The sequence below is a fragment of the Phyllostomus hastatus genome, unplaced genomic scaffold, assembly GCF_019186645.2.
Source record: "Phyllostomus hastatus isolate PE091 unplaced genomic scaffold, TTU_PhHast_1.1 phas_contig_90, whole genome shotgun sequence".
Classification (NCBI taxonomy): Eukaryota; Metazoa; Chordata; class Mammalia; order Chiroptera; family Phyllostomidae; genus Phyllostomus; species Phyllostomus hastatus.
Genome location: NW_025333984.1, coordinates 5,066,377 through 5,079,449, shown reverse-complemented (window position 1 = coordinate 5,079,449; position 13,073 = coordinate 5,066,377). Strand labels below are relative to the sequence as shown.

The 13,073-nt window shown below is 39.5% G+C and overlaps 1 protein-coding gene across 3 annotated transcripts in view; it reads left to right on the top strand.

The window, feature by feature from the left end:
• The first annotated feature begins 4,885 nt into the window (after positions 1-4,885).
• Positions 4,886-13,073, top strand: part of OCRL (OCRL inositol polyphosphate-5-phosphatase) — a 48,109-nt gene continuing 39,921 nt past the window's right edge. For 2 of the 3 annotated variants that reach the window (XM_045852240.1, XM_045852239.1), the window contains exons 1-3: positions 4,886-5,625; positions 5,891-5,970; positions 10,389-10,468. In XM_045852240.1, the coding sequence (XP_045708196.1) occupies positions 5,587-5,625; positions 5,891-5,970; positions 10,389-10,468 (199 nt within the window). In that variant the 5' untranslated portion in view covers positions 4,886-5,586. The remainder of the gene's footprint in view (positions 5,626-5,890; positions 5,971-10,388; positions 10,469-13,073) is intronic. The other variant, XM_045852242.1, reaches the window with a different exon arrangement.

The following is a 13,073-nucleotide window of genomic DNA, read 5'->3' as shown; positions in this document are numbered from 1 at the left end:
TTAAAACAGTGGTATCATTAACAACAACCACAAGTAAGTCAGAAGGTGGCTATAAATAAAAAATGATTTAGCCAACTTACAAAAACGACTTCACACATACAGAAGCACATTAGTAAGTAAAGCACCCAAAATTATTCCCCTAATGGAAATGTAACAATTTGCCACAGGATCAGGGCTAGGGAAATGATTTTGTCAAGTTTGCCTTTGTCCCCTCTGCTAGCCCTAGGCTGAGGGGATTCATATCTTCACCCAACTTTGACTCCAGGGCCAGCTAATTCAGTGCACTCTAAACACCACTGTGCCTGCTATACGAATCCCCAAGCCTAATGCGCCTTCCTTTTTAAAAAAGATTTTATTTATTTGTTTTTAGAGAGGGAGAGAAACATCAATGTATAGTTGCCTCTTGTGTATCCCACTGGGGACCTGGCCCGGCAACCCAGGTATGTGGCCTGACTAGGAATCGAACCGGCGACCTTTTGGTTCGCAGGCCAACACTCAGTCCACTGAGCCACACCACCCAGGGCCTAGTGCATCTTCTTGGTATATTTTCTCTACTCCTGCTTTCCATCTGCCAAACATTGCCAAGGAAAGCTCCAGACACATGCTCATTTGGATCACTATAGAAATTCATGCCATCTGCCACCCATTGGGCTATCTCTGTTGCTCTAAAACCCTTTATTAACTGTTCTGTGTTCACTATCACTCTCCATCAGTTTCTTCCCTCCTTCTACACCTACTGAAGTTCTCAAACCCTCCTCTACTCACAACTTCAAATTCATCAGATTAAATGTGATAATTCAGGTACAGGAGGTACCATAGTATCTGACACATCCAAAGTTCTAAATAAACACTTACTGCCCTGACCAGTGTGGGTCAATTGGTTGGGCGTTGTCCCAAAAAGCGAAGGGTCGCTGTTTCAACTCCTGGTAAGGGCACATTGCTGGGGTTGCGAATTCTCTACCTGGTGGGGCACATATGAGAGGCAACTAATCAATGTTTCTATCTCTAACATTGATGTTTCTCTCCCTCTCTTTCTCCTTCCCTTCTCTTCTCTCTAAAAATAAATAAAATATTTTAAAATAAATTAATAAATAAAATAAACACTTAGCACTATTAATACTGAATGAACAGCAAAATATGCTGGTTAAAAAACTCAGGATTTGGATTCAGACAAACACCAGTTTGAATCTCAGTTCTGCCAATTATTAGTTAATGTGCAAATTGCTAAAACTCTGAGTCTCAGTTTTCTCATCTTTAAAATGGAAGCAGTATTACCACTTTACAGAGATTTAGTAAGAATTAAATGGAAGTATGTATGTAAAGCCATGAGGAGAGTGTCTGTCACATGACTGCTCAATGTTAGCCACCAGGATTAGGGATTATTGTTATTACAACATCCAGTTTCTACTTTTTTTCTGAAAAAAAATCATCATTTCTCCTGTGAGAGAGCACAGTTTGTAGTGTCCTCACCTCCATTTCTTCACAACCTCTTATTATTTACAACATATATTTGAGTACCCTACTATATGCAGGGCACTGTTTAGGTGCTGGGGATACTATAGATTTGGTGGAGAAAGTATCCTCTTAAGATTGATACCTCCATCTCCACCTTGGATCCTTGTTCTTCCTAATCACTAGGGGGTTTTGTTGCTACCTTTCTGCTTTCCTCTTCTAGTATCCTAAATGTCTACCTCTTCACTGGCACCTTCCTCTTTGTTTTAAAGTGGCTTTAGGCGCCTTGGCCAGGTAGTCCAGTTGGTTGAATTGCCGTCTCCATACATAAAAAGGTTGTGGGTTGGATCCTGCTCAGGGTGTGTATGGAAGGCAACTGATCGATGTTCCTCTCTCACATCAATGTTTCTCTCTCCACTCCCCACCCTGTTCTTCTCTCTCTGAAAATCAATAAGCATATCCTCGGGGGAAGATTAAAAAATTAATAAAGTGACTTCAGGTTTTGCCAACTATTTCTGTTTGGCCCTTCTAACTAATTTAATTAAAATTTTATTTCACTCCTTTTTATTTCCAAACTTCTTCAATAGGGGGTCTCTCACCTCCATTTCCTCATGATCCAGTCCCTTCTCAATTCTCTATCACCTTGTTTCTACCCTCACCACTTATTGAAGCCACTTATTTTGTGGTCTCCAGTGAACTCCATGACACATCTTAAGAAAGTCTCTCAATCCTCATTTTCCTTGTCCTGCTTTCAGCTTTTGTCATTTCTAACCCTCCCCTACATGTTATTTCTGTTTTTTCATGTTCATTGATTACAAATAATTTAAAATACAGGAAAGGACATGAAATACAAAATCAATATATGTAACAACCACCCAAATCTATCAAATCTTGCAACATCAACTTTCAGATTGTGTTAAAAAATGAATATTATAGGTATAGTTGATATTCCCTGTATGCTCTTCTCCAGTCTTAGTATTCTACCTCTTTCATATTTGGTAATGACTATGCCCTTTCATGTTTTATATACTTATACTCTTATATCTTATAGCCATAAACAACATGCAGTATTTTCAGACTTTATATAAATGGTATACCATACATGTTTGCAATTTTCTGTTTATGCTCAGAATTGTATTTTTGAGATCTAACTCTGTTAATACATATAGTTTGATTTGTTTATTGTAATTTCAAGATAGTAATGAACTTCATGATTACTATGGTTTATTTATACATTCACCTGCTGATGGACATTTAATTTGCTTCCATTTTTTTCTGAGATTGCAGATAATGCTGCAATGAACATTCTTTTACATGTCTCCTTGTGCACAAAGTATAGAATTTTGCCTGGATCTATAACTAAAAATTGAGTTTCTGGGTTGAAGTGTATTACATACAATTGTATTATATGATGTCAAATTCCTTTTTATAGCAGTTCTACCAACTAAACTCCTTTCAGTGACCAGAGTTCTATTTGTTCTACATCCTTAACAACACTTGGTGTTGTCTCAATTTTAATTTTTGCCAAACTGATGGTTGTGAAATGGTAGCTCATAGTTCTAATTTTCATGTTCCCTAAAGAGTAATGAAGTGAGGCATCTTTTTGTGTGTTTATTGGCCATTTGGGTTTCCTTGACTCTGAGTTTCTTATTCATGAATTTTGTAAATTTTTCTACTAGTTTTCTTTTTTTGTCACTGATTTATAGGGGTTCTTATATATTCTGGATACTAATTCACTCATTTATTTAATCTATATTTTTCTAGCATCTACTTTGTTATAGAAATAGTTCTAGGCACTGGGAATAAAGCAAAGAACAAAACACACAAAAATCTCTGCCCTCGTGGAACTTACATTCTAGTGGAGGGAGGTAAATAGTAAACAAAATTAATAAGTAAAATAGATAGAATAATGAATAGTGAAAAATCCTCTGGAGAAAAATAAACAGGGAAGAAGGATAAGGAGCATATGTGTACAGTATTGGGAAAGGAGATTGTTGAACTACAATTTTAAATAAAGTTGTTTAAGAAAGCCTCACAGAGAAAGTGATATTTCAGTGAAGACCTGAAGGAAGTGATAGTGCAGGTAGGGTAAAGAGCAAATGCAAAGTCCCTGAGGCAAGGGTGTGTCTGGCAAGTCCTAGGAATAACAAGAAGGTATGTGACTAAGCAGAGTGAGTTGGAAAGAATGGTAGAAGACAAAGTCAGAAAGGTGATAACAGCTGAAGTGTAGAACCTCCCAGGTTATCCTTTGTGAGTTATATGTATTGTGAATATCTTCTCCCGGTATGTGGCTTGTCTTTTAACTTATTTATGTTATCCTGGAGTGCATACATTTTGGAGTGTAATATAGTTAAATATGTCAATCAATTTCCTTATTGTTTGTGCTTTTTTAACATCTTTTAAAATATTTATTTTTTTTGAGAGAGAGGAGAAGGGAGATAGAGAGGGAAAGAAACATCAATGTGACGGAGAAACATCAATTGGTTGTCTCTTGCATGTATCCTGATGGGGGACAGAACCCACAACCCAAGGCATGTGCCCTGACCAGGAATTAATCTGTGACCTTTCTGTTCATGGGCCAAAGTTCAAACAAATGAGCCATGCCAGCCAGGGCTGTGCTTTTTAGTATTTTAACTAATCATTCTCATTCCCTATTCCAAGGTCATATAGCTGTTCTCCTATTTTCTTCTGAAAGTTTTAAAGATCTGCTTTTTCACATTTAGATCTTTAATCTACCTGGAATTTAATTCCCCCTCTATTGTGTGAGGTAGGGATTTAATTTTATAATTTTCCACGAAGATTATCAATAGTCCCTTCACCATTTAGTAAATAATCCATTTTCCTGCTGATTTCAAATGTACATGCTGCATATCAACTGTCCACATATGTATGATCTGTATTGGGGCTCTGTATTCTGTTCCATTGGTCTACCTACTTCTATATCACACTGTCTGCATTACTATAGGTTTAAAATCAGTCTTTTTTTAAAAAAAAATATTTCATTTATTTATTTTTAGAGAGGGGAAGGGAAGGAGAGAGGGAGAGAAACATCAATGTGTGGTTGCCTCTCACCTTCCCAGTACTGGAGACCTGGCCTGCAACCCAGGCATGTGCCCTGACTGGGAATCCAACCCGCAACCTTTCTGTTTGCAGGCCAGTGCTCAATCCACTGAGCCACACCAGCCAGGGCTAAAATCAGTCTTGATATATAGTCCATTGTAGATTCTTGAGCAAATTAGTAACAATTGAAGCATTCCTCTGGGAATAGTATCCTTACAACTGTCAACAGAGTAAAATGGTCAATGGAGACATCTATCACAAAGGCTTACGATAAAGTGATGGTGGTGTGAATAGAGAGAAAACACGGAATCTAAAGGTAATTCCAAAGAAAATATTAACAAGGTTTATTGGTTGATTAGATACAGAGAAATGAGGAGAGAAGAAAGCATATGGCTTTAAAGTTTCAAGCCTACATGACTGTGACAAACTATGATGAGTTAGTTTTGTTATTCAGTGTTGTGATAACAATGGGGTACATTAGGCAGGGGGTCAAGGTCAGAGACATATAATTGGTCATTGCCTGTATAGAGGTGACCTATAGGAGTCACGAAGACCTGAGCTTTGGGCATTTTTCGGATTTTGAGGGTGGAAGGAATAAGAGGAGGGGGAGGAAGGGACATTTGGAGAGATAGGATAACCAACATGGTGTGCTATAACCGTAATAACGATATTTTGAATGGATGATGGTGGTTCTGTTGGCTCAATACCTTTGAATTCCCGCATAGGTATGACTATGCTTTGTTTCCATAGCAATCTTCAAAGTCCCAAGAACAATTCTGATGTCACTCACGGGCAGCATTTAAAACGTATTCGTTGCTGGACGTGGTGGAGACGCCCCCGGTCCGTCGGGTCTCTTGCTGCAGTTCCTCATATTGGCCGCAGGGGGCGGACGCTGCGGCGGCCTGGAAAATCGGTGGGGGCGCGAGGTGCCGCTCTCTCTCGGGTCAGGCTTTCGGCGGCAGCGATTTTCTTAAAACGACGCGCAGCCGAGGCGCGTGGGTAGGAAGACACGGGAGGCAGTGTCGTCGGATCCCTCGGCAGTTTGCAGCCCCACTGAGACCGGAGGCCGCCTGGATGGAGCCGCTGCTCCCAGCCGGAGCCCAGCCCCTAGCAGTATCCGCCAGAGAGAAGGGGGAGGGGAGGCCGCGGAGGGCTGCGGTGGGAGGTCGGGATGAGGGGACTGCGGAACCCTGCTGAGGTGGGGAGCGGGACGGTTAAGCCGGGAGGCCGAGCCTAGCCAGGGAGGGGGTCGGCGCTGGAGGCAGTGCCTCCGGCACAGGGGAGGGCAGGCAAAGGGGCGGCAGCCTCCCCCAACTCCGCACCTCGCCACCCTTCTCTGGCAGCACTTCTAGTGCAGACCCTTGACTAATGTGCACATACTGTCGAGGGTATAGAGATGAGAGGTCCACTCCAGGAGCCGTGCGTCCTGACCCTAGCCCAGAGGAACGGGCAATATGAGTAAGTAACCGCCTGATTCTCGCAGAGGGGAGCCTGCCATTACCTCCCAGTCCCAAACCATGAAGAGCCACCCACCTTCCTCACACTGATACCGCTTGGACAACAGGTTCAGGCCAGGTGTGAAGTGCGAGTACTCTAACCACGGGCTTTGTCCTCAATTTACAAGCCGCTGGATTGCTCCTGACAGTGTGGCCCAGTGGAAGGACCCAATGGGTGGGGAAGCAGGAAGCCTGGGTTTTTAGTTCCTGCCCCTGCAACTGACATGTGTTGTGTAACCTTGGGCAAGTCAGTAAAGCTCTCTGGGCCTTAGTGTCCTCATCAGTTAAATAAAAATATTAACTGCTTACCTTGTAGCCTTTGCGGTTGGAACTGAGAAAATAATAAATGTGAAAGTGGTTTAGAAAAAGTAAAAGTGCTATAGAATCACTTCATTGTTAACCTTAACAGAAGTGCCTTTTCTTAACCCCATTCAACTTGTTGCTCTAGTCTCCCCACCCCTTTAGTCCACTTGCTAGAAAGCATATTCATTAATTCAGTAATGGTTTAGTGTATCCCAGTAACTGCCTCATTTATTGACTTGACTGTTAGAAAAAGTCATGAAATGTGCAGAAATATATATGACATTTGGCATTTTATCTTTGTGTTACCTTTCACTCTGCCTAACACATAGGAGCTCAGTAAATACTGGTGACCAATGAATCAAAAGATTCTTTTGATAAGTTATCAGTGTAGCTGCTGATTTCACTCCCTTGCCACTAATGCCTCATTTTAAAGGTATCTATGGTGACCGTTACATGTAATAGGCCCCTATCTACCCCTGTGTGATCAGGCTACCTCCCCTGATTGTTCACAGGTTTCTTGACATTAGAGTTTAAAAATTGGTGATCACTTAAATCCTGCCATCACCTAACATTAGGTTCTACCTAAAAACAGTTTTTCTCAGTCCTTGCTTTTAGATGGTCCAGACTCAACCTGTATCTATGATGTCTAGTTTTACAGAAGAAATTCCCACTGACCTATCTTGCCCTTTTCTGACACTCTTGCTGACAGCCTAACTGGACATCAGCTGGCTCTATGAAGTAGCTCTTCCCTAGGTGCTACTTGGTCAGTCAGATTGATGTAAGAAATTCCTATTATTTTTCCAAGATTTCCTCAAACTCTGAAGACCAATTTAATGAAAGTCAATTTAACAAGAAAGTAAATTGGAACATGGACTACCACCCCCACTTCCAAAGGCTAGAAAAGGGTGGAGAGATGTGGCCCTTGGGAAAATCAGTAAATTGTTTGTGTCTTGGTTTCCTCCTATGTGAAAAACAAAATTATGCAGATTAAATAAAATAGTTACATTGTTGAGATCATCACAGCCCCCGATCTACTCCCTTGGTTCCTTGGTTCCGTAGTTTTGGAACTCTGTTCAGCTAATAAGGGAGTGAACAGCTGGCCTCGAGATAAATGTTTCACTCTATCTGAGCTCTTGTACTAGAGGAACTTTTAAACTTGGCAGTGGTAGCTCTCTTGACTACTTGTATCTTTCCCACATAAAATCAAACTCTTGCAGTCCATGTCTGTGTAAATTATGGGGGTATAGCAACAACTAACACTTCATGCTTGATCTGTGCCAGCTACTCTTCAAAGCATTTTCATGAATTAGTTCATTTAACCCTCATATGAGCAGTACTGTGAAATAATAATATTTTCATCATCACCCTTCTTTTACAGATAGAGAAATTGGGCACAGAGGTTAAGTCACTTGCTCACAGTTGGGATGCAGAACAGCCGAGATTTAAACCCATGTAACATATCTCAGAAATATAATGTCTGAGAAGTTTCTTTAGAAATAATTTATTAGAGACACCTGATATTATACCATCTATAACCCTCAAATTCTTACCTTTTGGGTTCCTTCTGTGAATTGGGTGTCCAGAACTTTTTTACTTTTGGCCTATTTTGATCTGTAGTTCTGTAGTTATTGCTGTCAACCATGGAGAAATGTACACGAGAGACTAACATTGCAGTTAAAAAATATGTTTTTTTTTAAACGAACACTAATATTTATTTTTTTTTCAAGGAATATAGGTTATGATGCAACCTGCTATTTCATGTTTAACTTTCCTTGAACAAATCAAAGTATTTCCTAGGGATAATGCTGAAAAATCCACATTTACAATTTGTCACTCTGTTCTGTTTGACAGCTACCAAATTCTTGTTTCCGTTGTTTCCTGCTCCTCTGCCTCTAGACCACCAATGTGCTCTCTATGAGTTTTTGTTTGTTTTTGTTGAGATCATACAATATTTGTCTTGCTCTGCCTGATTAATTTTACTTAGCATAATGCCTTCAAGTCCATCCATGTTGCCTGTTGTGTGATGGTTTTTAACATCACGTTCCAGTTGAAGCCTTACTGCTAATGTTTAAGACCATTTCTAGTCTAGTTACTTTGAGATTACATTGGTATGTGTTCATTTTCATGAAAATAAGTTCTTCCTTGACCCTTATTTGTCAGCCTTTTTTTATTCATAAAATTTGTTTATTTAGTTTTTCTAGTTTGCTCCTATTTCATGCCAATGTTCTCTATTTCAGATTGAAACTTCTTTAAATTTAGAACTAGGTTGTTTTTATTTAAAATGGGTAAAGATTACAACAGTACCAATAATAATGTTTTCCTTATATTAGAGTAACAATATATTGGGACATTTGCTAAACTTTTTCTTTGTGTTTTTATTTTTATTTTATTTTAATTGTTCAAGTACAGTTTTCTGCCTTTTATTCCCATCCCGCCTCCCCAGCCCTCCCCCCTCCCTCCTGTTTCCACCCACTCCTTGTTTTTGTCCATGTGTCCTTTATACCAGTTCCTACAAATCCTTCCCCTTTCCCCCTGAAATTCCCTCCCCTCTGGTCGCTGTCAGCCTGTTCTCTATTTCAGTGTCTTTGGTTATATTTTCCTTGGTTGTTTTGTTGATTATGTTCCTGTTAAAGGTGAGATCATATGGTATTTGTCAGCCTTTATCTAGTTTCTGGTCTCCATCTGGGTTTATGAGACTCTTTGCTCAACTCATTAACTTTGTAGATTGAAAGAATGCCATATTCCCCTAGTCACCATAAAACACAAACCCCTACAAATTAGGATCAGAGCAGAAAGACAGCATTATTTTTCTTAGGTTATTTCCCTTAGTTTTGTCTAAGCCATTTCTTTCCCTAGGTTATCTCCTTAAAAGTTAACACATTTGAAAAACTTCATAAAACTGAAACAAGTTCCCCAAAAGATAACAAAACAGAAATCAAACCCTTCAAAACAATGCCATTTTTAATGTCAGAAGTTGAACAGTTTCATTTAGAAATTCATCTCTGTTTATAGCTTAATCTAGCTGTTTGATGCAACCAATATTTATGTATTAGGCAGAAGGCAAAAGTGAGTATGCTAGGGTCCTTGCTTTCAAGGACCTCACATCAATTTGGGAGATAAATAGAACTATAATGGAGTGTGTAAGTGCTCTATTTCAGGGGCAAGCAAAGGAAGGGACAAGGCCTCTGGCTCTGCTTGAGGGTATTGGGGGAGCGTCACACAAGAGGTGATATTTGAGTTGGGTCTCAGTAAGAATGTTCCTGGCAAAAAGAACCCCCTGAGGAGGGCTAGATTTGGGGGAGGTGGGGTGTATTCAGAATGGCCATTTACCAGTAGGTTATACCTTGATTCTGAGCTACAACAGATAAATAGTAAATGAAAATTAATATTTCAGGAATACATGGGAATTTAGAAGTCTCACATTTTATGCTGGAGGGCCAAGTTTTTCAGTCATATTTACCTAGAACTATCAGCATGAAGTTGGAAAAGCAGAGTAAAAACAAGGGATGTAGAGGCAGTCTGATGATATCTTCTACCTTGTTGGTCACTGGGGTTATTTGGACCAATCCACCTGTCTGGGCACCTCCTCTTAGTCCTCCATGAACCTGAATTGTTTGAAGAGCTAATTTAGGAAATTTCTCATTGATTTGTTCTACGAACTCAAGTGATTGCTAGGTGCTAGGCACTGTGCTAGGTGCTAGAAATACTGTGGTAAAAATATATCCATCGTCCCTGCCCTCATGGAGTTCACACCCAGCTATTAGTTCTTCACTCTGGTATGCATACTCTGAAGGTGAACGTGCTGTAATTCATGCTCCTAAGATTGTAAGTTCTTAGGATAGAGACTATTCTATGTTCTGTAGGGCACCAGTGTGGGTATTTAGACATTGATCACCACTACTGTCTTTCTAGACCTAGAGCAATATCTAGCTGTCATGATGCTCAGACCCAGGGTACAAACTACAGGAAGCCTGATCAATACAGACTAGATTTTTATAACAACACAGCAGTGTATTTTGTTGTTAAATGTTCGGATTTTTCAGTAGCTATTCGTTGATGCATTCTTCTGTTTCCTAGGTTAATAATCCAGTTGCACGCGAAGGAACAGCTTGTTCAAGATATCATTCCTATAAATAGCCACTTTAAATGTGTTCAAGGTACTAGCTTTAATTGCCTAGCTAGTTTTATAATGTTTTTCTATGGTCATTATTGCCTTGTATAACACTGTACATATTTAAATTTGTCACTGTAAAATGAAACGTGTCACACTTTGCATAAATCTACCATTGAGAAGAGCATAAATGCATTGTCTAAGAGAGCTAAAGGTTTATATTGCAAATATATATATATATATTTTTTTTTTTTCAACTGATTCCCTGACTGGGGGTTAGAAATGTATGTAGTCTATTACCTATGTAGGTAATATTTTATGCTGTCTGACTTATATATGGATTTAAATGACATTCTTGGGTTTAACTTACACACTGCTCATTGTAAAGTATCAATGATACTTTGATACTGATTGGATTCACACACATTCAGCACTTTATCCCCTCACTGTCTGAAATTAAAACATTTGGCAATATGCCTTGAAATATCATAATACCGTATACTCAGTTGTGCTGATTCTCAAACCTTGGCAGTGGTAAATCATAAGAAAAACGACTCAGGGGAGGATGTATTTGGCTTTTTGCCCTCAAATTTAGAGAGGGAGAACAGAACATCTGTTGTTTCATCTGCTACAATGAGAATCAAAAAGTTGGGAGGACTGTGTAGGAGGTGTTGCTTCTGTCATCTCACATTGCTCTCAAAAGGAAATCGATTACTAGAGAACAAATGCATTATGTTTCCAGTGGGTGCGTTGGCTTCATCAGAAAGAAGCATTCTGTATCAGCTGTAGCTCCTTGGGAAACTTGAATTCTACCTTGCAAGGATTCTTTCTTACACTGCATTGAATTTTTTTTATCACAAAAGTGATGTATGTACTATAAAAACTTTGGAAAGAACAGAAAAGTATGAAGCAAAGTAAACTCCCATCCTTTAGAGATAAACACGTAACATTTTCCCTTTTCCTACACATAGAACTTTTTAGAGTGGGTGGGACTCAAACTGCATATGGTTTTTTGTCTGTTCTTCAAGCCATCATATGATGAGTGCTTTTCCATGCCATTAATAGCTGTATAGTATTCTGTTTTATGGATGGCCCATAATGTAATTATTTCTCTGTGTTTGACATTTGGGTTTTTTTCTGCTAGTATGAATAGTAATGTGATCAATTCTGTACATAAATCATCCTACATATTATTTCCTTAGGATTTATTCTTGTAAGTAGAAATACTAAGTGGGTATGACTTTTTAAGAGAGCATGTAGTAAGAATTGAAAATACCTGCAATGAATGGCATCCACATTGTATAGAATAGAAAAATGAAGTCCTAGCCATTCAGTTTGCCCTGTGTGAGAGAGACAGTGAACAAGGCACCTGTATACCTTGCAAGTTGCTGTAGTCACTTCACTTTTCAGGGTGTAGCATCCTTTGTTACATACCCAGCCCTTTACAGAGGGGAAAAGCCAAAGAACACAACTTTACATTGATATGCTATTAACTCTATACCTTTTGATACTACTTCTAGAGGCTCTCTCTTTTTAAAGATTTTATTTATTTATTTTTAGAGAGAGGGGAAGGGAAGGAGAAAGAGAAGGAGAGAAACATCCATGTGTGATTGCCTCTTGTGTGCCCCCCCACTGGGGACCTGGCCTGCAACCCAGGCATGTGCCCTGACTGGGAATCAAACTGGCGACCTTTTGGCCCACGCTCAATCCACTGAGCTACACCGGCCAGAACCTTCTAGATTTTATTTTACCCTGTTCTGTTAGTATTGTTTTTAATAAGAAATACACAGAAGACTGTGAGATTGGAATCTTGGAAAATGTGTGTACTCACAAACAGTAGTTCCCCATAACAAAAGAAACAGCTACCTCAAGTTTTCATATATTTTGTTTCCTGACCTGTGCCTCCATTTTGAAAAGTCTATAAATACTCAGGTTTTAAAGAATTAAAGTTACTGAAGAACAATGGGAAACATATAATAGCTGTGTTCTGGTGCCCCGTTGTCCCTTGCTTCATCATGCTAGTGAGGGGATTGAGACTTTTTAAATATTAGACAATTTAGGCCCTTACCAGTTGCTTCTGTTGTACCTGAATAATGGGGCCAAATACACAAATACACATATCTAGTGAGGCACTAGAAAAGGCTGAGACTACTCCATATGGCCATAGTAGATCCAGACTAATCTAAAGGAGTCAGTACCCAGAGTGCAACTAGCCAGGAAGGTCTGGCAAGTGCTGTTGGCCAAATTCAGGGAAGTCAGAGAGGAAGAGATGGATTGAGTCTAAACACTAAAGGTAAGGAAGGAAGTCCAGGAGAACCACAGGGCAGGGAAAGAGAACTCTGAAGTTGGAGACTGTGCTTTGCCCCAATTTATTATACCTGTTGGGTGTGGGAGGCCTTGCAAGACCTATAGGTATTAGTTATAGCCTGAAGGTAAAGAACTTTGTGCGTACTTTCTTCCTATGTGGGGCAGGGTTGAACTTTCAGAGACTAGATCTGAGTTAAGAAAGTAATTCACCTCTGGGCTTTTTGGGTCACTTCCTTGGCTTCTTATAAGAATTATCTCAAGACACAGATTATAGGAAATTTGTGTGTTATAGTTGGGGGGATTGAAACATGTCTTCACTTGAATTAACATGTTATGCTCCCTGC